General features: G+C 43.7%; 3 protein-coding genes across 7 annotated transcripts in view; 2 read left to right on the forward strand and 1 right to left on the reverse strand.

Moving 5' to 3' along the window:
- The window catches only part of nlgn3a (neuroligin 3a), a 111,627-nt gene extending 110,064 nt beyond the window's left edge, over positions 1-1,563 (forward strand). For all 3 annotated transcript variants that reach the window (XM_048231228.1, XM_048231229.1, XM_048231230.1), the window contains one exon: positions 618-1,563. In XM_048231228.1, the coding sequence (XP_048087185.1) occupies positions 618-1,536 (919 nt within the window). In that variant the 3' untranslated portion in view covers positions 1,537-1,563. The remainder of the gene's footprint in view (positions 1-617) is intronic.
- Positions 1,564-10,795: 9,232 nt separating this feature from the next.
- On the reverse strand, positions 10,796-13,791 carry si:dkey-27i16.2 (regulator of cell cycle RGCC-like). 3 transcript variants are annotated; one of them, XM_048231537.1, is made up of 5 exons: positions 13,647-13,790; positions 13,340-13,516; positions 12,753-12,833; positions 11,848-11,910; positions 10,796-11,476 (listed from the first exon to the last, which is right to left on the reverse strand). In XM_048231537.1, the coding sequence occupies exons 1-5, from the start codon at positions 13,666-13,668 to the stop codon at positions 11,469-11,471; spliced, it is 351 nt and encodes a 116-aa protein (XP_048087494.1). In that variant the 5' UTR covers positions 13,669-13,790; the 3' UTR covers positions 10,796-11,468. The 3 variants fall into 3 exon arrangements, with proteins under 3 accessions (XP_048087494.1, XP_048087496.1, XP_048087495.1); XM_048231539.1 differs by having other exon boundaries at positions 13,340-13,513; positions 13,647-13,750; XM_048231538.1 differs by lacking the exon at positions 10,796-11,476 and having other exon boundaries at positions 11,840-11,910; positions 13,647-13,791.
- An 833-nt stretch (positions 13,792-14,624) lies between these two features.
- On the forward strand, positions 14,625-19,115 carry pcdh20 (protocadherin 20). The gene is made up of 2 exons (XM_048231778.1): positions 14,625-14,733; positions 16,522-19,115. Exons 1-2 carry the CDS (start codon positions 14,710-14,712, stop codon positions 19,012-19,014), a joined length of 2,517 nt encoding a protein of 838 aa, XP_048087735.1. The 5' UTR covers positions 14,625-14,709; the 3' UTR covers positions 19,015-19,115.
- The last annotated feature ends 2,679 nt before the right edge of the window (positions 19,116-21,794 follow it).

Below are 21,794 nucleotides of genomic sequence, written 5' to 3' on the forward strand. Positions count from 1 at the left end.
CTCTCTCTCTCTCTCTGTCTCTCTCTCTCTCCCCCTCTGTCCATATCTCTCTTTCTCCCTCTGTCCATCTCTCTCTTTTTCTATCTCTCTCTGCCCATTTCTCTCTCTCTCTCTCTCTCTCTCTCTCTCTCTCTCTCTCTCTCTCTCTCTCTCTCTCTCTCTCTGTCTCTGAGGTGCATCTAAGCATGTTTACTTATTCATATGTATTTACTCGGAGAGCCCATGGCCTGGTTTTTCCATGCGCGAGGAGATAGGTGGCTTGCTCTCTCCGGTCTGATTTAAACCCCCACAAGACAAAAGCGGCGGAGGCGATACGCTGAGACGCCACGACAGACAGGTCCGCTGAGACGGAGGAGGAGGGGGAGCGCACAGTGACAGTTCACATCAGCGGCGCCCCTTCATCGCACGCAGGTTCACCAAGCAGTCATCAGGAAAATCAAAGCCACGAGTGCAGCGCTCCATAGTCATCAGTAACGCCGTGTTTGTCTGTTAGTCAGTTGCCATGGAATAACAACAAATGACAATAAGAAATGTTGTCATGTTCATTGTGTTGTGGGGGATTGTGTTGTGGGTAGAATTTGATGTGTGTTTTTCCTTTGCTGTGTCTGTCAACACAGAGATCCCAATAAGCCCGTGCCCCAGGACACCAAGTTCATCCACACCAAGGCCAACCGCTTCGAGGAGGTGGCCTGGTCCAAGTACAACCCCCAGGACCAGCTGTACCTGCACATCGGCCTGAAGCCGCGCGTGCGTGACCACTACCGCGCCACTAAGGTGGCCTTCTGGAAGCACCTGGTGCCCCACCTGTACAACCTGCACGACATGTTCCACTACACGTCCACCACCACCAAGGTGCCGCCGCCCGACACCACACAGAACTCGCTCTCCACCCGCCGGCCCAACGGCAGCAACAAGGCGTGGCCGTTCAACACCAAGCGGCCGCCCATGTCGCCGGCGTACAACAGCGAGAGCGGCAAGGAGCCGTGGAACAGCGAGGAGGCGGCGGGCCCGCTGGTGGTGGAGAACCCACGCGACTACTCCACCGAGCTGAGCGTCACCATCGCCGTGGGCGCCTCGCTGCTCTTCCTCAACGTGCTGGCGTTCGCCGCGCTCTACTACCGCAAGGACAAGCGCCGGCAGGACTCGCAGCACCAACCGGCCAGCCCGGGGGCGGCCGCCGCGCAACAGCGGCAGGCCACCGCCAACGACATCGGGCACCACGGCCCCGAGGAGGAGATCATGTCGCTGCAGATGAACCAGACGCACCACGAGTGCGAGGCCAGCATGCCGCCGGCGGGCATCGGCGGGGGCGGCGTTGGCGTCGGGGTGGGCGACCCGCTGCGGCTGGCCTCGCTGCCCGACTACACGCTGACGCTGCGCCGCTCGCCGGACGACATCCCGCTCATGACGCCCAACACCATCACCATGATCCCCAACTCGCTGGTGGGCATGCCCAACCTGCACCCGTACAACACCTTCACGGCCGGCTTCAACTCCACCGGCCTGCCCCACTCACACTCCACTACCCGCGTATAGCTTTAAGGAGCCGAGCAGGAGCCTAGGGCCAGGGGTGGGGGAGGGGGGAGGGGGGAGGGGATGGTGGAAGGAAGGCTGGGGGTGTGGTGGTTTTATAAGCATCATGGAAGCAGGAGAAGGGGAATTGAAAGAGGAATAAAGCGTTTTAAATAGACTTTTACAGAGGGGGGAGTCACAGAAGCTCTTTCTGGATGTCAAGTTGTGCAGACCTGCCAAAACAGAACTGCTTTCTCTCTGCCCTTGTGGAAGGGTCGGGCCTTTCAGCAGTATTTTTTTCTAAGAATCATTTTAAAAAGAAGCCTTTTTAAGCAGACTGGGGAGATATCAACATTTTTTTCTTGAATAAATAACAAAAAAAGAAAGAAAAGTGCTTTTTATTTCCCATTTTAGTCTGTGGGAAACTGTTATCATAAACTATGGCCTCTAAGATATCTGCATAATATTTGTGTTGCTTGATTTCATTTTTTCAATGCCTTACAGAGAGCTTGTTTTTTTTTTCTCTATTTCTATTTTTCCCTGAAGGAGCACGTAGTGTGTTGTTCTGAATGATTGGATTGACAAACAAGAGGAAACGCAGATGTAGAAAATGCATATAGGATTGAATCAGCACCAAGCAACTGTTTTTTTTTTTTTTCAGTTGCTTACCCTGGAAACAACCACATACGTTTTCTTATCTTTTTTAAATCCAGGATTAAGGGTTCGTCTGGAATAGACTGCACCAACAGAGGAGACTGTGCAGATCATATATGTTACTGTGATTGTTTCGTTAAGGGAGAAAAGTACATCTTTTACATCAAAACGATCTCTATCTCTGAGCGCCACACACCGCACACTTACACATAATGCTCCGGGCACGTGTGTGTTTGTGTGCACAATAAGGGAGCATCTGGACATGTCAGTTTTTTGAAAATGAGGATACTCTGTGTGTGTGTGTGTGTGTGTGTGTGTGTGTGTGTGTGTGTGTGTGTGTGTGTGTGTGTGTCTGTGTGTGCATTTGCGTGAGTTTGTGCATTTGCGTGTGTGTGTGTGTGTAAACTCATATGGCTGTGTACATGCAGGTGTGTGTGTGTGTGTGTGTGTGTGTGTGTGTGTGTGTGTGCGTGTGCGTGTCCTCTTTTAGTTTGTTGAGTGTTTGTGTTGTGAGGGAGGGACGGGTGGGGGGCTTGTTTATCATGTTGATTTGGTTCACCACAAGTAGTGTTTCAGCTGCGTCTCTGGTTGTCTGTCTTTGCGAAATAGCACTTTTGTTCTTTTAAAAAAATGTTATATATGTCTAATTTTGCTTAAAACAGATTTATTACAAAATTACAAAACAGATTTATTACAAAATAAATCTATTATTTTATGTGTAAGAGGAAAAATAGCTAAAGATTCAAACTAACTGACATGATCCATTGACTTTGTAAGAGTTCTGCCCAAAAAGGGGGACAGTGGCCTGTCTGCACTGACTAAACTTCAATCAGAGCAGACGTGTGTTTCTTTCTATCTATATCTATATATATATATATAAATATGGGCAAACATTCATATATGTATAGGGCTTTTATGAAGATTTAACTCCAGGGACCTGATTCAGCAAATGAGCACAGAAATCAGATTGAATGCATCAATGTTCTGACGACAGAGCTGTCATTTAGTGTTTGTGCTATTTGAACTCCTATGTCCATCCGCTGAGACAACGGCAGACATCTTTTTAAAAGCTCTATGTATATATTTATGTAAAAAATATATTTAGTATTTATTTATGTATACCAGATGTATACATGCTTATTGTGCCATGTGCCAAATTAAAACCATAAAACTGGAGAAAAGAAGGTTTCATAAAATACTTCTTTCTTCACGCAAGCTTTTTCCCTTTCCTCTCTGAAGTATGTCAAATACTGATTTGTTCAACTTGAGTTGCCATTTTAATGGAATTATTAGTGAGCTTTCAGTCCTCTTCCCCACAAGGACAATATTTTGTACCACAAACTCTGCTTTCCTTAGTCACATGGCCTGGGGAGAAACAGAGGCAGACACTTCTGTGAGTGCAGATAGAATTACCAACAGGAAATCAAGAAGAATGATTCAACAGTCAAGAGGGATTTCAGTAGCGCACACACCCACTTCATGGTAGAACTGTCTCTTCATATTTCACCAGGTATGAGTGCTGGATTTGGATGTTTGGTTGGGATATGAGAGAAAAACACTCAGCTCTTACTATTGCCTCAGAGAAACATCACAGGAGATGGAGACTGAAACCTTTGCCTTCATATTGTCCAGCAAGGGGCCTTGTAATTGTTCTGCTCTCTCTAATCAACCCCTTCTGGTCTGACTCAGCAGCCACAGGCTTAAGTGACACAGTCCACCTAAATCTTTGCTCGGTTCTACTATTAATAGTGTGTGAAGTTTGCTTAACAAGGTCACCTGCTGATCGTCTGTAAAAAAGAAAAGTACTCCAAATCATCCACCGAACAGTGCTGTTGTCGTAAGAATTTAGCAGGTCTCTTCCCAGCGCCACCACAGCCGCCTGCAACCGTTTGTCACCGCAGCGACCGAGCAACAGACAGGAAACCACATGCGCGCGTAGCGCCTAATGCAGATAAAGCCTAATGTTGTGCCAAATAGACACGCCGAGCCATTGGCTTTGATTAGGCCGAGCAGGAGAAGCACTCAGTCATCAACGGGTCCAGCGCGTCCTGCTCAATGAGGGGTGGACGTGGCGCTCGCAAATCCACAAAAAGGCCTGCATCCTCCATTTCAAGTCATCAGCCGTCTTGCGGGGTGCAAATTTGTCTATATCGGCCAAGTGGGTAATGAGTAGTCACTGGCTCTGAGGAGGCTTGGGCCTTTATAGCTGGCTGGGACTACATGGGTCCATTAGTAATCAAAAGACAGGAGGAAAGAGAGAGCACCTTCCACCACAATAACACACATTTTTGTTATTAGTAATTCTTCCTATTAGTATTTAGAGACTCCACTATTTTGGTAAAGGTAAAGTAGTTTTATTGCGAGATTTTTTCAGTAATATGGTGCATATTAATTAGACCTACTCTGCTCGGGGGAGAGAGGATCAGGATGGAATGCCAGTACTACACATCATTTGTGTTTGCAGGGTTGACCATGCAGAAGTCAGATTGCGTGCCAAATATCATTGTGCCACCCACTGGGACTGAAGGCAGAATGTAGATGTGATCCGGTACATTTGGCAAGCCAGTTAGTTGGGAGCTGGGTGCCATACGCACACCCACACACTCATCCTAGCAGAACCACTGTTAGGCTGGTATTTGGTGAGTTCATACACATAGTGAAGCCAATTATGTTGTCTGAATAGCATGTTTGGTCTATAGGTCACAGTTGAAATGGTGGCATTTTATCCACGTTCACAATAATTTTTCAAGAAAGGAAACTATGAACATTCTAACAAAATATTCTGTTCCGCCACAATATGAGGAATGTGACAGATTTAATCAGATCTTTAATCAAATACGGTGATTATCTTCACCGATTACATAAATTGGTGTGCAAAGTTCGATCAGAGTACACGGTTTAGAGTTTGTTCGCATGTAACCACATTGATTGCCTGTGCTGTCAGTGCATTCAATTTCTGAAGTTTGAAGTTGGAATTCTATATTATGTGGGGGATCATTTGACCGCTTAGCTAAGCCAGGCAACGGATGAACGGGCAGTGGTGGAAGACTCTGTTTTCACATGGGGATCCACTCTTCACTTTCACACAAATGTTGGTGTTTTTTTTAGGCTGAACGTTTAGGTCACAAGACGCTGGGCTGTTTGAATCATCTCATTTAGGTGTTCTGAAAATCTTTGTTTAAAAAAAAAGAAAAATATGTGAAAGATCAATAAAGACTCCAAATGCTTTTTAGTTATATGTCTGAGGTTAATCATTCTCAGTAATCACTGTACAGAACAGTTTTATAAGAAGCCCTGTTATGAATATATCTATGTTATGTCCATAGAATGTATTTATAATTGTGCACATAAGAAACATATACAAAAATAAAAAATATCTATACATCTTTACACACAGCATTTCATTGTGGGTCTTTGAAAAACAGGAAACATCGCAAGTAGCTTTTTTCTGCAGACTTTGTAGTGCACACATGGCCTAGTTCCGCTCTCAGAGGGCACGTGCATGTGCACACACACACACACACACACACACAGCTTCCTGCAGCTGCATGGTTGTTGCGATGCGAGTAAGAAAAGGAATATATTCAGTTTCCATCTCCTTATTGAAGCCGACAGGAATAATTGACCTCTGATGGCTACATAGAGCACTACGAACATCTCTGAAATCCTTATCTAATCGGTTCCCTGAGGCTTCATACCCTACAGGCGTATGTAAAAGTTGGTCCTATGGTCATATATACCACCACATCTGCTGTACTGGACATGGGGTTTTGGCTGCTTGCAAGATGCAGGCTGCTTATACATCATTTGCTAATACTGTTGTAGCATTATAAGGGAGTTGTTTATCTTTTTATCATGATAAAGGAACAAGGACATTAATTGGACAGGGCTGTGGAGCGGCGACTGGAAAGCTTCCTTTCTGAGGGCCAGAGGTCCCAGCTGCTGCTTTGACTGGTACTATAATGATCCAATCTCCATGATGGATGGCTGCGAGAAGCTACAAGGCTGTACTGAGACCAGGGGGGGGGTGCTGTGAATACCCAGCACCCCCTAATCATCTGCGCTACCAGATAAACCCCCAATTACATTACAAGTTATTAGGTACGATTCAGTCTGCCTCTCAAAGCAGGCACGTGTCCATTTAGGAGGCCTATCAGTGATCTGTACTAATTACTGTGGGCAGCAAATCTTCAGGGCACATTCAAGGCAGGGCCAGCAAGCATGCACTCAGGCGTTTTAAAGTGATTCCGATCCGGGCCCAAGCTAATGACATGGCTGAACCTTTATTAACTTTATGTACGGCTGATAACGACCCCAGATGCAGGTCTCGCCCTAACCCTTTCTCTCCCTATCTCTCAAATGAGCCATAAAGCCGACTCTTTGGCTCCGACTATTGCTCAGAGGGCCGTGACAAGAACAACGGAGTCCACCGCCGCCGCAGAGGGCAGAGCGGGGTTGCGCAACCGCTGGAGATGGCCGCCGGGAGCAACGAGGGAAAGGAACCACAGACAATGTGGCTCCTGTGCAGCAGTAGACGAAATATAGGGAGACCATTAAAGACCTCCAGCCGATGCCTGGGCCAGCGGAGATCAAGCAGCATATCACAGGCGCCGGGGAACACTCATCATTCACCCCCACCCTCCCCGTGGGAGCATATTTCACAATGGAGCGTCATTCCATTGTCTGTCACAGACTGCCTGTGTGAATCAGCTGGTTCAGTGGCAGTTCAATGGAAATTCCTGGGGAGTCCTCTCCAGGCAACAGGTGGATCGGTCGAGATCCGGGTTAAAAACATTGGGTTTGCCCTGGAATAGAATATCACAACAAAAGGTGATCAAAAAATATTTTAAAATCATCATCAATTTTAAAATCATTTGAAAATGGATGACCTTTGAGATAGTGTGCTCACTGGAATGTACATCATAATCATGAGGGCATTATGAGTCTAATAATAAATAACTATAATTGACATTGTTACTTATGGAAAATATTAGGCATGTTCACATTCCTGAGACATTGATGTGGGCTTTGTCATGCAGGCATTCATCTCTCATGAGGGAACTATGTAATACAGTTGCATCAGTTGCAAGAGTCTGACCATCAGATGGCAGTCATTCATGCCCTATACAGCCTGCTGAAGCAGAAAGGTCTAAGAGTCTGGCAAAGATGAACTCTATGATATTCTGTATGTTAATAGACTGAGGAAGATATGTATTTGGTAACTGGGTGCAGAAAACACTTCAAATATTTCTGGATATATTCAATGAAGCCTTTTTGTTATCCTTTTTTATTTTAGGGTTGTCTTTCTGTTAGTTACTTTTTAGTTCATGTTTTGCTTTGTTTTGTTTTTGCTTGTTGTTGTTGTTTTGCTGGTTATTAGTTGTCAAGTTATTTTGTCGAGTTATTTTGGTCATGTGAGAAAAATAACACATTCAGTCATGTGTCGGGTCTGACATGATTTGAAGTTTTGTTTGTAATGCCCTCTCAGGTGACATTTCCTGAGCACTGATTAACAATGTGGTGGAAATGGCCCTGCACATACTGCAAAGGAGATGGCAAAGGGTAAACTAGCAATAAACAACGTCTCTGAGCCTCTAAGAAAAAAAAAGAGCTAAAAATTCCAGTCGCCACACAGTGGAATTCAAATACCTCTGAAGTAACCATTCTCGCTAAAGAACTCTGTGCATTTCCTGTTCCTCCCAGTGCGCTCTGGAATGAAAAATAGCCTGACGGCAAGTTCAGTCATGGAAGACAGATCTAACTTAGCAACCTAACTGTGGTTGCCGTTGCCACCTTTAGATATATTTAAAAAAACAAACAAACTGGTTGACCGAGAGGGGGAAAAAGTTCATTCATTTCAGATGGTGGTGGAACCCCTGGGCCCAGTATAGGTTATTTTCTTTGCACCAGCCGTCCAATGTAGATGCCTGACAAACCTCCAACAAAAACAACTCCCTGGAACTGTGGGTTCCTTTCGGTTACGTAACGTCAGCGCTCTGCTGCCTTCATTAGGAGGTGGCTGGTCTCCCTCCCTCTCTCGCTCCTGCTCTCTCAGCTCCTCACACAGAAGCCGCTCGCTGGGCACGCGTGTGCGCTCGCGTACGCTCCCAAGGGCACCACACTGCTCGGTCTCCTCCATTAAACAGACAACATGAGGCGGCATGAAGCGCGCTGCGCTCGTCTCTTAACGATCCACCCAACAGGGCTTCCTCTCCCGCCGCTTTGGTGTTGTCTTTGTTTTCCAATCCCAAGATGGGCCATACGGCAATCAAAAACAATTTACATTTTTGTGCTTAATTGGGTGAACAGGGTGAAGCCATAGCAACTGCTTTTTTGTTTTGTTTTGTTTTGTTTTTCTGCCATACGTACTATTGAAACAAAACAGCATGCTTAAATCCTGTCTAGAAAAAAAACAAAGAAGAAGAACTGTGTATTTTCATATGAATGGAGTTGAAGCAGACGTGCCTCCATTCATGTTCAAATTGATAGCCACTCATCCCTGCGAGCTGTTTCTGTCATGCAGATACACTAGACGAGGCACCAGGCCCCGACAACCGTCTGCTCTCACAAGCTCTCCATCCTCACTCCAGCCGCACATGCTAATTAAGCAGGGCATGGCTGCTAGGACACAGCAGGCCTGGTTCAAGGTGATGCGGAAATTTTCAACTATTTATGAATTACAGCCCTGCAAAAGTGTTAAGTCATGTCAAATACTGTCCACAGTGTGTTGTTATACACACATACACAAAACATCACATAGATTATTAATATTTGAGAAGAAGACATCTAGAATCTAGTTGAGAATAAAAAAGTGTCAATTCCGTGAACACATAATGTGTCATGTTATAACTGAGACAATGGCCACTGCAGTGCTTTTTCTTTCTATTTTAGTATTTTTCAGAAATTGCTGGAACTTCCTGTTTTGTAGCTTTCACACCCTCTCTGTGCAAATGCGTTCCAAAACTTTGCCATAAAAGGAAAGTCCCCAAACCCAGAAGCCAAGAAAGTTTCGGATTCCTAAACAGCTGTGGCCTGAGTGCTGCGTCCACCCCCACTCTTTGGCTCTCCCTACCCAGCTACCGTGGACAGAGGTCAGTCTGTGGCCAGCAGAGTCAAGTGCCAAGTTCAAAGCCAACTCCTTGAGGAGGACGCTAAGGAGAATGGCCAGAACACAGTGTCTTTAAACAAACTAAGGACAGGATGCTCACACTAAATACTGAATAATGAGCCCTCTCTTCCCCCCCTTTTAGATCCAAGGCGGTATTGCGTAACAGAGGAACCCAGAGTACCACTGTTGCATTGTTTTTCCCTTACCAAAAAGTAGCTTTCTGTCATCATGTGTGAAGAACATTCAGTAGCTGTCCTTGTATTTATTATCCCCAACAGCAGATCCTGTGGCCTATTTTTCACTCTCTCAAATGTGTTCACCCCCACACCTGCCAATTTGACACTGACACACACCTGTCGTTTAATATCAACAACAACAACAACAACAACAACGCCACATTGAGTAGTGGGGCTTTTAAATCTTTCAAAATGTTGTACATGGATAGTTTCATCAAGTTGTGCTTTGATGTCTCTAGCCTAGTTGAGATTCTCTATCACCACGGAGATCCTTAATGTGTCAAACATTGCCTGCAGATGATATGAGGTTTTGACAGCCTGTGGTTGACTAATTGAGTTAGATTGAGCAGGGCCTGACTTTAGTATTTCATTTTACAACGGTTTGAAGGATTACTCAGAGACATTACAAATTAACCTGCGCTCTCCTACTCCTAGCCCTACCCTAAGGCAAAGGTCGAAAGAGGAGACGCAACGTCAGCAGAGACATTTTAGCCCCTCTTGCTCATGTTTACCAAAAATAACTCAAGATTCTGCAATCTTGTCTGTTTGTGTGTGATACCCAGTGTCACATGCAGTTGTGTGAGTAAATCACAACTAAAACCACAAGACTCTTAGGAACTGATTTCATCATAACTGTCACAGGTTTTAGCTATCCTCTGATCTCACAACCCAATTTTAGCACTACTCTTTGTGATGAGAAGTGCCATTGTTGGCCTTGCTGTTACATAATGTTCAATATCTGCCTTGTGACATAATGTAACCTAAACAAGCTAAAAAGGCACATCTTTCTTCATAAATTGGCAAATGGCTCTGCTATGGTCTTGTTCTCTGTACTCTTCTGTTGGCGTAGCTGTGGGACATTCCAGGCAGTATTTCATCCCACTCTAAAACATGGGCTTTCAGAGGGCAAGCAAGTGCCCCCATGACTCCTCAAATAGCCCCTGACTCTTGGGCAGACACAGACAAAAATGCTCTCTATTGTTTTGCACTCGGCATGGTTGACGCACATCCTGTCGAAGACATCCACAGACTAGGGTCTTTGTCTTTGTTGATTTCCTTGTGTGCTCTCAGAAATGCTCAGTAAAACATAATCAAAGCACGGCGATGAAGGAAATAGAAACAAAGCATAGCAGACACACAATGCATGGCAGGCACGGCTACTGACACTTTACAGTCTCTGCGTACCTCATACTGTAAACACTCCAGTAGGCTAGAGAACATGACTTAACATAGATATTAAAAGATGATGACGGAATGCATTGATTAAAAGCTTATGACAAATGAATGCATAGATAAAAAGCTTTATTGGTCTGTACATTCATCAGTTGAACATAATCCAGTTAAATATGTCTGTGATGATTTAAACATGACACAACCTCCACAACAGAAGAAACAAATTATACACCATTATATGACATAGGACTTCTGTACAACACCTTCATCAACCATATTCCATCATATTTCACAAAGTATAAAATGCTACATCAAATTAAAATTCAATAGCCGTTTTAGCTCTCATAAGAAAAGTATATAAATAGGGGGACATCTGAAGAAGGGTTAGTAAAAAAATATTTTGAATGGACAATGTAATGTAAAAGCCATTTTATACTGGGGACACCGCAGGCTGGTCTGATTCCAATTGCTCTTACTAATTAGACCACAGCATGGGGTCTTTTCATGACCCACCATTAAAGCGGGAGTCTTAATTAAAAGACATTTAAAAGAATGTCACACTTCCTTGTCAATGTAGTCCGGCCACCATTCCCGACAGAGCCCTCGCCGACATGATTTTCTTTGTGGCCCTGAGGTTAACCTCTTGTAAAGGGGGAGTGGGGGGTGGAGATCGGGAGGTGTCGCAGCAGCGAGCGAGGATGTCGACTTGTCGCACTCCAGTTCGCTTTGTCTCTATTGAACTTCGGGCTTGTTACACTGCCAGTCACGTGGACCCCTTTTCCCGCTCACATCTCTGTCAAGGAGATAAAAGTTGTGACAGCTTAGTGGAGGAGAGAAGTTAGGATTTGCATGTGCATGGCAGGAAGCGCAGATGTTGGGGGAGTTATGATTCACGAGCCGCACTTATCTGTACACCCACAGATAACACAAGCTGCTCAGTGGAAGGCCATTTAAAAAAAATCACTATCTCTATTGGTATGCTACACAGGAATGTGGCTTCAGCAACTTGAAAAGCCCACCAATGATGTCACCTTGCAGCTGATACTCTACTCTGATGTTATTGGTTGAGGGTGGTCTAAACGGTGACAAGTTGTGATGATGACTGATCTTTCTACTCAGGGTTTTTCTACTACCGGCAAAATAAGTCAGGGGTTTTCTACATACCAGCAAGTTCACGGTCCAAGTTGTCGATGAAGCTCTGAAGGTCCCCTGTGTCCCCAAGTTTGGCTGCAGAGAGGGAGGAGGGAGAGGAAAGAATGTGAGTGCACAGCAGCAACGCTCCCAGCTGCACAGAGGCAGTGCTCAGAGCACTGGCATTTCCTCTGGAACATACCGAGTCGCCCATAAGAAACGCGATCTTCCACTTGAAATTACATAAGGGGATTGAGGGGGGGGGCAGTGCAGGACGGGAGGGAAAGGGTAGTAACATCTAAACCCCCCCCCCAAGTACATTCTTTTGTGTGTGATAGAAAGGATGAGATACATTCGTGGCCACACATTCAACTGGCTTTGTCACATTGTATCATAAACAGCCCATAATCCCATGAGGCAGTCACGCCTGCGGCCCACCTCGCCATGCACCAGGCCAAGGATCCTATTGAAAGGGTAGGTCCATCAGTGGCGCATGTGAGCTAGACAGCAAGCAGGCTTTGTGCTGTTTCCATTCTCTGGGCTCTTGTCTACAGGGTCTTGTATTATTGATAAGATTCATGCATTTAAATGAAATGATGCTCCTCAAATTCACATTCCTACACTGAAGCCCCCCCACCCACACACACACACACACACACACACACACACACACACACACACACACAGACACACGCACACACACACACACACACACACATTCACATACACACATACAACACAACAAGGCAACACAAGGAAAAAAAATGAAATAAAAAAAGTGTTGTATAGCAATTAAATCGAGTGCAGATAAGACGAAATAGGGTGACTGAGTACCCAACCAACCCAGGGTCAAAAATAGTTGGAATTGGGGGCAGCCCACCCTCTGGCATTGTTGTGTAAATGTGATGGCTATCTGGATAGAGATGTTATGGTAATACCTTTAGGTGCCGCCGTCATTCCTGCAGTGTTCAACTCCTCCTCGCTGGTGTTTAAGCTGTTTCCAAGAGACGGTTCACTGCCTGGGGAGAGTACACCAGAGTTATACAACTCATTCAGAGTGTGAGGTTTGTCATTTTGATCTGTAATCTGTAGGCACTTTTGGTTTGTGGTCAGAGAGCAGTTGATGAAGAGATTTTATTCTCTGTGTTGCAGTTTGATTTCTGCCTGGTATTGGGGAGGATTCATTTAGAGTGATGTCAACGAGGTCACTGCATCACATTTAACTGAAATTAGCTTTTTCATGATATGACACACAAGTATTGCATTGTAGACACTGTTCAATGTTAATGTAAGTGAAGTGTTACATTGTGTATAGCCAGCATATTAAATGTCACACACAAAAGTAGAAAGTAGCCAGCTTCATGGTCCCTGATGAATAAACCAAAACACTGAGGTAGTGCTCTTGTTTGTTTGTTTGTTTGTTTGTTTGTTTTTACATGTTTAAGGAAGAATTTATGAGGTCAGACGTGACTCTGAATTCTACCACCTCAGCAATCACTTATAATATAATATGAAAATAACTCACTGTAGTCGGAATCATCTATGCCGCTATCGCTCACACCATCATTAAGTCCAGTACGTCGCTTTGCTTCATTAAGAAGGTGACCATACGCGTATGGGGTACTTTGCGCCGGGACCCTCAGTTCTTCAGCAACATCGTTGAATTCTTGAAGCAAATCCCCCAGTTCTATATCCAGGTCTTCTAAGAAATAATCGCACAAAACAGTAAATACTGGAATATTTGGCATAGCCTATGTATGCAGCAAATCATAATTTTGCAAATAGTTGGTCTCATGAGCTGCTGACATTATGGCTAATGATCAATTCCTCACCTGTGAATGTTTGGCCCGACATCCTTGTATACTTGCTTGGTTAGACAGAGGTCAAAAGTAGAGTGGACTGAGAAACTGCTTGCTTGGACGTTCAACTCCCCCATTTATTCGGGCGCTCCGCCTGCGATGGAAGGCGCCTCAGTAACGTCCAATGAACGTTCAATACAGCTTTTGTGGTTTCCCTTGTGCATTGGGGGAGGGCGACCAAACTTTCCCTCGTAGCGAAATCGGAACATTCCACTAATATAGAAAGTGACGCAAATCTAACGGGGTCTTCATGGGTGTGAGAGAGCGAGTAAACGTATGCCCTAGACACCTTTCGGATCAGTGACACCCATTTCTGAAGTGTTCTACTCTGAACAGTTCAGTGAACTAAGATATTGCAATTTCTACACATCATTCACAGTCAATGAGATTTTTTTTAAAAAGATAATGTGTTAGCACATTTTGACTGAATTCTCTGATTCTATTTTCATCGTAGGCTAGGCTACTTTGCTTCATGACTGATTGCTGATATTCAGAGTCTGTATGGAAACCATTGCAGCATAAATGACAACTGTGTAGGCTAATGTGTTAGACCGACGAGTCTTCTTACACCATGAAAAGTAGGCCTACACAAGGTGACCGCATGATGGCGGCAGCTCTTCATTGAACCGGGTCGTGCGGTATCCTATCTGTGGTGTTCTAGTTGACACGGGCTACAAAATATGCTTAATTGCACATATTTCAAATGAATGCTTTACGATGTTTTTTTTAATGAATTAAACATAACACGTCGCTCCGAGATTAAATTCCAGTGACAGCGGTCACCTGTGCTGCTTCTAGCACAGCCACCAAAGAGTTAATGAAATGGAATACGAATGTGAAACCTGTTTTTTGATTGGTCACTGTAGGTTATAGCGTTGCTAAACCACTATTTGTACAGTGGAGGCCACGCACCTGAATTGAAGAGGGCGGGGACCATTCAAAGGTAGGCTCGTGGTGTCTGGTGCAAGCACATTGTGGCTTCTCACCTGTTAACATGTTTTAAAGTAGCCAGCTGGGCCATGGGATTTGCGATAACATGAATACCGTTGTCCTACTACAGGTAAGACTCAAACATTGTTCTCAGTTAAGGAATGTATTTTATTCACTCTTGTGTAGCCTAACACGTGTTAGTAGGCTAAAGTCATACAAGCATGTTAACAGTGAACATTTAAGTTTGACAGTAATGTTTGTATGACTAAATTAACTTGAAAATAAATGTAATTCCAGGGAATTACCATTGCATGTAAAAGCAAAAAACTGCTGTGTAGAACATTATACAGAATGATTATTCAGATTTCATAGACTTACAGTATTCTTGAAATCCACTTCCTTGGTTAGATGTTAGCTTAGAGTATATGACAGTCAGTACAAATTGTTAATTCAATATTGATCAACATTCTTTGTTTTAATGCAGTAGGCTACTGCAGAAGTCAAAAAAATTAAATTTTTAAAAGTTAACTAGTAATGATATGGGAGAAACCAGATGTCTACTGAATTTGCATTCTTATAGAACTTGATGATGCCAATCATATTATCCTAAGACAGATCTATTTATCAGTTTTAATTCTGAACTGGCAGCAACTGCTAGAGGCCTCAGTTAAAGGTGCCATGTGTAATGTCCGCCAAAAAATCAATTCATACTCCACATTCCATAAAAGATGGGGCAGTATAGGCTACCTCCAGAAAGTGAGTTGGTCTACCCTAGAGTAACAACCGAGACACATGTATTGCAGTTTGGCTGGCGGTTATGTTGCCCGCATACCGCCTCCCATGGCCGAAACTGGTATTATGACACCTGTCGGGCTGTGGCTAGTAATTTAGCATGCTAATTTAGGTTGATCTCTCTGCAGCACTATACCTTGTTATTTTTTTAATGACATCATTGCCCTTATTTCTTCTCATTCTTTTGATGCGTGTAGCTCATTTTTTGGATATTTTTACCTCAATTCTTACACATGGCACCTTTAATGGTAATAGGTCAAATTTGATGGTGATATACAGAAGAATAAAAGAGTCAGCCCTTCGGATGATCGGTTTTAGACAGAACTTAGGTTAGAATCTTAATTTTCACACAGTGAAATCTTAATTTTCGCACAGCTCAGGTCTAAAAACAGAGGTACAGCTAAGTTTCACAGATGTCACATCACAGGTATGATTCAAATGTATGAATGGTTAACAAATATGATTCACAGGTATACAAGTTCCATATAGTTAGTCAGTATAGTCCTCACACAACAATATAGTTCTCAGAATGTCTCAGTGTAGATCTCAAATAAGTCTCAGTATGGTTAAATGGTAAGTGCACAGATATGTTGAGATATGGTCACATGTTGTTAGAATGTATGTTAGTAGGTATGTTAGATAGATAGATAGATAGATGCTTTATTGATCCCTAAGGGGAAATTCAGGAAACAACAACATTGCTAGCAACATTGTCAGAGATGTATGGTTGACAGGTGTGCACAAACAGGCACACACGCAATGTCATACATGGTCATCACCACTGGTCTGGTCTGGGACCTAAAAGACAAAAGCAAGCAAGTTTAACAGTTATACCAAAATAATACAAGGAATGTCTGCAATTGTACAATACACATTTACATGCAATGCAATTAGTTAGTTTAGTAGAAATGTAGGCCAATGGTATTAACCATGGTTACACATTATGGCCTACATAGGCCAGTTAACTTGACATAAGTGTTGACTACAGTCTGGTCCATGTGCTGGTTATGAATGAAGTCCAGCTCCTTCAGTGTGTAGGTGTGGCATTGCAATACATGTAATAAACCTCAATAAGATCATGAAAACGGTTCCCTGTTTCAGTGCTTGTTTTTCTCTTTCCTTGTAGAAAGTGCTTTTTGTGGTTATTTTAAAGCAAACAGTGTGCAGTACACTGCGTTTCCAAGTCGAAGAGGAACAGCAGGAAGGTGTCTACATTGGAACTATCAGCAGAAACTATCTGGGCCCATACCTGCTGCATGATGAGGACTTCATAAGTCTACATGAAAACACCGGCAACCTGTATACTACCAAGCAGATCATAGATAGAGAGAGCGTGTGCCCTCCTCAGCAGCATGGTGATTGCACCATAACCCGCTATGCTGTTGTTGGCCCACAGAACATCACAGAAGTCATAGAGATCATACTGAATGTGGCAGACATCAATGACAATGCCCCATATTTCCCTGAGCATGCCATGCGCTTGAGTGTGGCAGAGGATGTAAGTGTTGGGACAAGTTTCGTCTTGGATGGTGAAGCTCAGGATATGGACTCTGGAATCAATGGTGAGATAAGTTACCATTTGCAGGATGATAGTGAATTCTTCTCTGTGATAGAGGATGGACCCTCTCTGGTGCTTGTTTTGCAAAAGGAATTGGATCATGAAATTCGGGATAAGCATCAGATGACTGTTATTGCTACAGACCATGGTCAGAGACCACTCAGCAGCAGTGCCACAGTGATAGTTACTGTGTCTGATGTCAATGATAATTGCCCAGAGTTTGATCCAGACATTCCCCATTCAGTGACCATCAATGGAAACACCCCCAAGGGCTCATTCATTGCCCAGATGAAAGCCACAGACAGAGATGCAGGCCGCAATGCCGCCATAGACTACTCGTTTAGCAGGAAGAACTCAGAGAAGGCCATGGCCTTGTTCCATCTGGACCGACACAGTGGACTGATCACCTTAGCTGATGACGTTCAGGCTGACAGCCCGCAGGAGTTTGTGCTGAAAGTCCTCGCCAGCGGGCCCCTCTGCTCCCCCGTCGCCTCCAAGGTAACCATATCTGTGCAGCCAAAGACAGGGCCCGAGCCGGTGATCGAGATCAGGTTCATAGCCGAGCATGAAAACCAGACTATACTGTTACAGGAGAACATGCCACCATCAGCCCTGGCCCTTTTAGAGCTGCGAGACGGCCCCAGCGGCTGCACCCTCTCCATCGAGGAAGACGTGCCATTTTCCCTAAAACCACAAACTCAAAATAGTAACTATCTCCTTTCAACATCAAAGCCACTTGACTTTGAAATGCGTTCTGAATACCATGTTATCGTTGTCATTGCAAACACCCAGGGCAAGCATCTGACACAGAGGAAGGTGATCAAAGTGCTGCTAGTTGATGTGAATGATAATGCCCCGCAGTTCAGTCAAACACACTATCAGGTACATGTGGAGGAGAACAATAAGCCAGGGGCCAACATTCTTCAGGTCAGGGCGTTTGATCCAGACAGTCAGCAAAATGGAAGGCTATTTTACAGACTGAGCGAGAGCACATCCCCGATTTTTCATGTGGACCGCGTGACGGGTGAGCTGACGGTGTCAGTCTCTCTCGACCGAGAGCAGCGTGAGTTTTACTCAGTGACTGTGCTGGCCCGAGACAATGGCTCCCCACCGCTGGAAACGGCAGCGTCTGTGTCTGTCCACGTGCTGGACCAGAATGACAATGTGCCCGCTTTCCTCACACCTCACTTCATTTTCTTCGTGCTGGAGAGCGTCCCCCGTTTGGCGCCTGTGGGAAAAATTGGGGTGACGGACATGGACCAAGGTGCCAACGGGCACATGGAGGTGCGCGTGTTTAACGGCACTGGCCCTTTCGTGATGGACAACGCCCAGGGAATGCTGCGCTGCACGAAACAGCTGGACCGTGAGGAGCGGGACCATTACGAACTCTTCCTGGTGGCGGTAGACGGGGGCAGCCCCGTGCTGTCTGCCACCGCCCAGGTCACGATTTACGTGGAAGACGTCAACGACAACTGGCCCCAGGTGATCCTGCCCCGCAGCAACCTCACCTGCCTCACCGTGCTGCCGTCCACCCCAGCCGGCTCTATGGTCACTCGCATCTACGCTGTGGACGACGACTCGGGGATCAACTCAGACATCACCTACCATCTTGTCGGCAGCGAGCCGGCGCAAAACTGCCCGTTCCAAATCGACCCGCACTCGGGCAACATTTCACTCGCCCAGCGTCTGATGGGTCAGGACTATGGGATGCACCACCTCTTCATTGTGGTGAGCGATGGGGGGAAGCCAACCCCACTCCAGACCCCAGTGTGGGTTAACCTGCTGGTCAATGAGACACTGGCGCAGTGTCACCTAAACAGTGTTCCAAAGAGCCTGCCAAGCACACTCCCGCGGCCCACTGTGCCAAATCGGTGTGAGACCAGTGAGCAGTATGGTCAGAATCCCAAGTTAATACTACTCCTTGGCTTGGGCATGGTCGTTTTATCTCTGTGTCTCTTATCAATTGCCGTGGGGCTGTTTGTGAAGCAGAAGAACATGAGGCATCATGTAAAGGCTCGTGAAAGGATCCCTCTGAGGGACAAACATTGCTCTGATCACTGAGAAAAAGACTGATTTGTGTAGTTGCAGAATCATTTACACCTTCAGCTCTACGGAGAACATATTTTTTATCTACACAAATCTCTATGCAAATCTGTATTCTGTAATTAAAAAGTATTTTACATGTTTATATTGCGTACAATGTTTACATTAAGAGTTGTATGGAGACAAATAGAAAAAGTAACAGAATACGACAGGTCATTTTGTCACTCATTGAGTCAGATTTCTATAAACCAGTTTAAACCACTTTAAAAAGGGAGATAATACTTGTTATCATTTCATTCTTAAGAAGAATAACATTCTCCATCTTGAAGGGTGACTTGAGATTGATGATCTCTGATATGAATTACTGTTAGGATTCTATGGTAAACAAGTTTTTCCACTGAGAGTTTCCTCAGTAAGCTTTCACTGATTGAGAGCATTGAGGTTTACCTTTCGTGAGAAGCACAAAAGAAAGGAAATTGGCAGGTCAGAGATCGATTTAGAAATTGTATACATTTCGATAACAATGTCAGGTTTATATTTATGAAATAATCAGGGAAGTGCATTCAGATACTGTGCAACACTTCAATACTGTGAGTTATTGAGTGGTTTACTGTCTCTATTGTCTTGTACTGTATTTATGAGTTGATTTACTATCTCACTCAACTGCTTTTAGAGAATTTTTTAATGAATGTTAATCTTATTTGGCATGCCCTACCCCTTGGAAATGCTATAAATGCACCCTGGAACAAACTGACAAGGGGAGAGTTTTAGTGAGTGTAATTCCTGCTATTAGGCAAGTGGACCTGTTGAATTAGGTAATCCTCTTCTTAGGGGTCTCTCGGATTTCTCCGCTATAATTGATGGAAGTCTCAGGTAATAGTGAGCACAAAGAGGTTTAATGTTTCCCTTCAAGGTAGGTGATGAAAGTGTCCCAAGAACCTGGCTTGGAGGCAGGCCAGAGGAAACCAGGGGGGGTGGCACGTCAAGTGAGAGCGCAAAGGAGGTGCCCTCCATCTCAAGTCACAAGGTGACACGCTGTTATACGATAGCGCCGGCTCGCTGATGCCCCACCAAGATAGATCTCTAACGATGTGCTGCTGTATGGTAGAATTTTGTTGGACAAAATGATTAGTATAGGGATATAAACATGACCATGTTTCAAATTATGTGATGGGGTTAACCAATGATCTGATCTTTACAAACTGTAAGATCACTCATGTATTATTGATCGACTTTTTATGTGAAACAGTTAAAGAAGGGCGAAAAAGACAAAAGGTAATTTTAAGTAAAACCTTAGTCCTTGTCAATATTTCAATTAATATATTTGGCCATATTTACCTTAGAGAGTGTTTGGTCTGCTTAAATGGCATCGAGGCCTACTTACTTTATGTATATATATAAAATGCATAAACATGGAAACCCATTTCCACCACTTGGGGAGAAAATGGACAAAAAGTCAGCATTCTGAGCCAGTTAAATTCTGAACTTTTGGAGATAAAATGTGCAATTATTAGATGTATCGCACAATTTTGACTTTTTATCCCAACTTAATGATCTACATCACCTCAAATGATTTTATAGGTCCAATTAATTAAATCTTAATATGTAATTTACAAATAATCTAATTTTAAAATGAATGTGACCTTGAAAGTAATTGTAATGTTATGATCCTACAATATTTTGGAAAGAAAACTGTATTGCACTGCATAGTGCTGCACTTTATACAGACATACAAAATCTTGGACATGAAAATGTACTGCATTGTACTTGTCCATCACAGCATTTGTTTTGTAATAATGCAACAATCTTAACAGTTACTGTTAAATTGAATAATTTAACCCTTTGACAGTAGCTAAGAGCGCATTTTAATGTGATCTTTGGCTTATTTCCAACTGAACTTCCTCATAATTTCCATAGGTGTGTCATCAGGATAACACATAACATTGCTACCATGAAGCACTTCAGGCTACTGCTATTATAATGTGAGTGAGTGAATATTCCATGTAGAAACTTGTAGAAAGTTGTTGTACCTTTCACATGCCCTTAGCAAAATTCTCAGGTCCACTGTCAATGTTTGTGTTTATTCAAGCAATTATCAGTTCAGAAGTATCAAACAAGTCAGTCACAATACATTTTCAACAAAGCTGAGCTGTAGCTCATACTTTCTTTGTAAATGTTTGTTTGATTCAAGAAAAATATTGCAAAGTTGGCAAGATTGACATATTTAAATCATTTTCTTCTAATAACTTTACTATGCCATCATTTAATTAAGCTTTCTTTGAAAATGTATTCTTGTAAACAGAAATCCCATCAATCAAGCACAGTGGGGAAGACTGCCATCTGGTGTTTAAGAATGACAGAACATGCATTATGCTCCTCTGTACTTGCTGACATTACACCACGCAGTTTCTGAAACTGGGGCTCTCTCTCAAAACTACACAGAAAACCAAATATCTTGACATTTCATTAAAATCTATATAACGTTATATCACATTCTATACAATAAGAACATATTTATTTCCATATGCCAACTGCACTCTTTTGACAAAACATGTAGACCTATATTGTATACAATCATTCAGAACAATTGAAAAGAAATACAAAGGAGAAACAAAAAGTGTATTTTTTTTCAGTTGGCAACACTCATATCCATTATAGTTTTTCAGATACAATAACACTGTAACTGAAGATGGCATTAACATAGTTAGGCTAGCTGTCAAAATACAGTAGGCCTATATCGCAATGAAAAGTCCTTCTCGTCCACAGAATCAGAATCAGCTTTATTGACCAGGTTTGCA

Source organism: Alosa alosa, chromosome 21 (genome assembly GCF_017589495.1).
Source record: "Alosa alosa isolate M-15738 ecotype Scorff River chromosome 21, AALO_Geno_1.1, whole genome shotgun sequence".
NCBI classification, from domain to species: Eukaryota; Metazoa; Chordata; class Actinopteri; order Clupeiformes; family Clupeidae; genus Alosa; species Alosa alosa.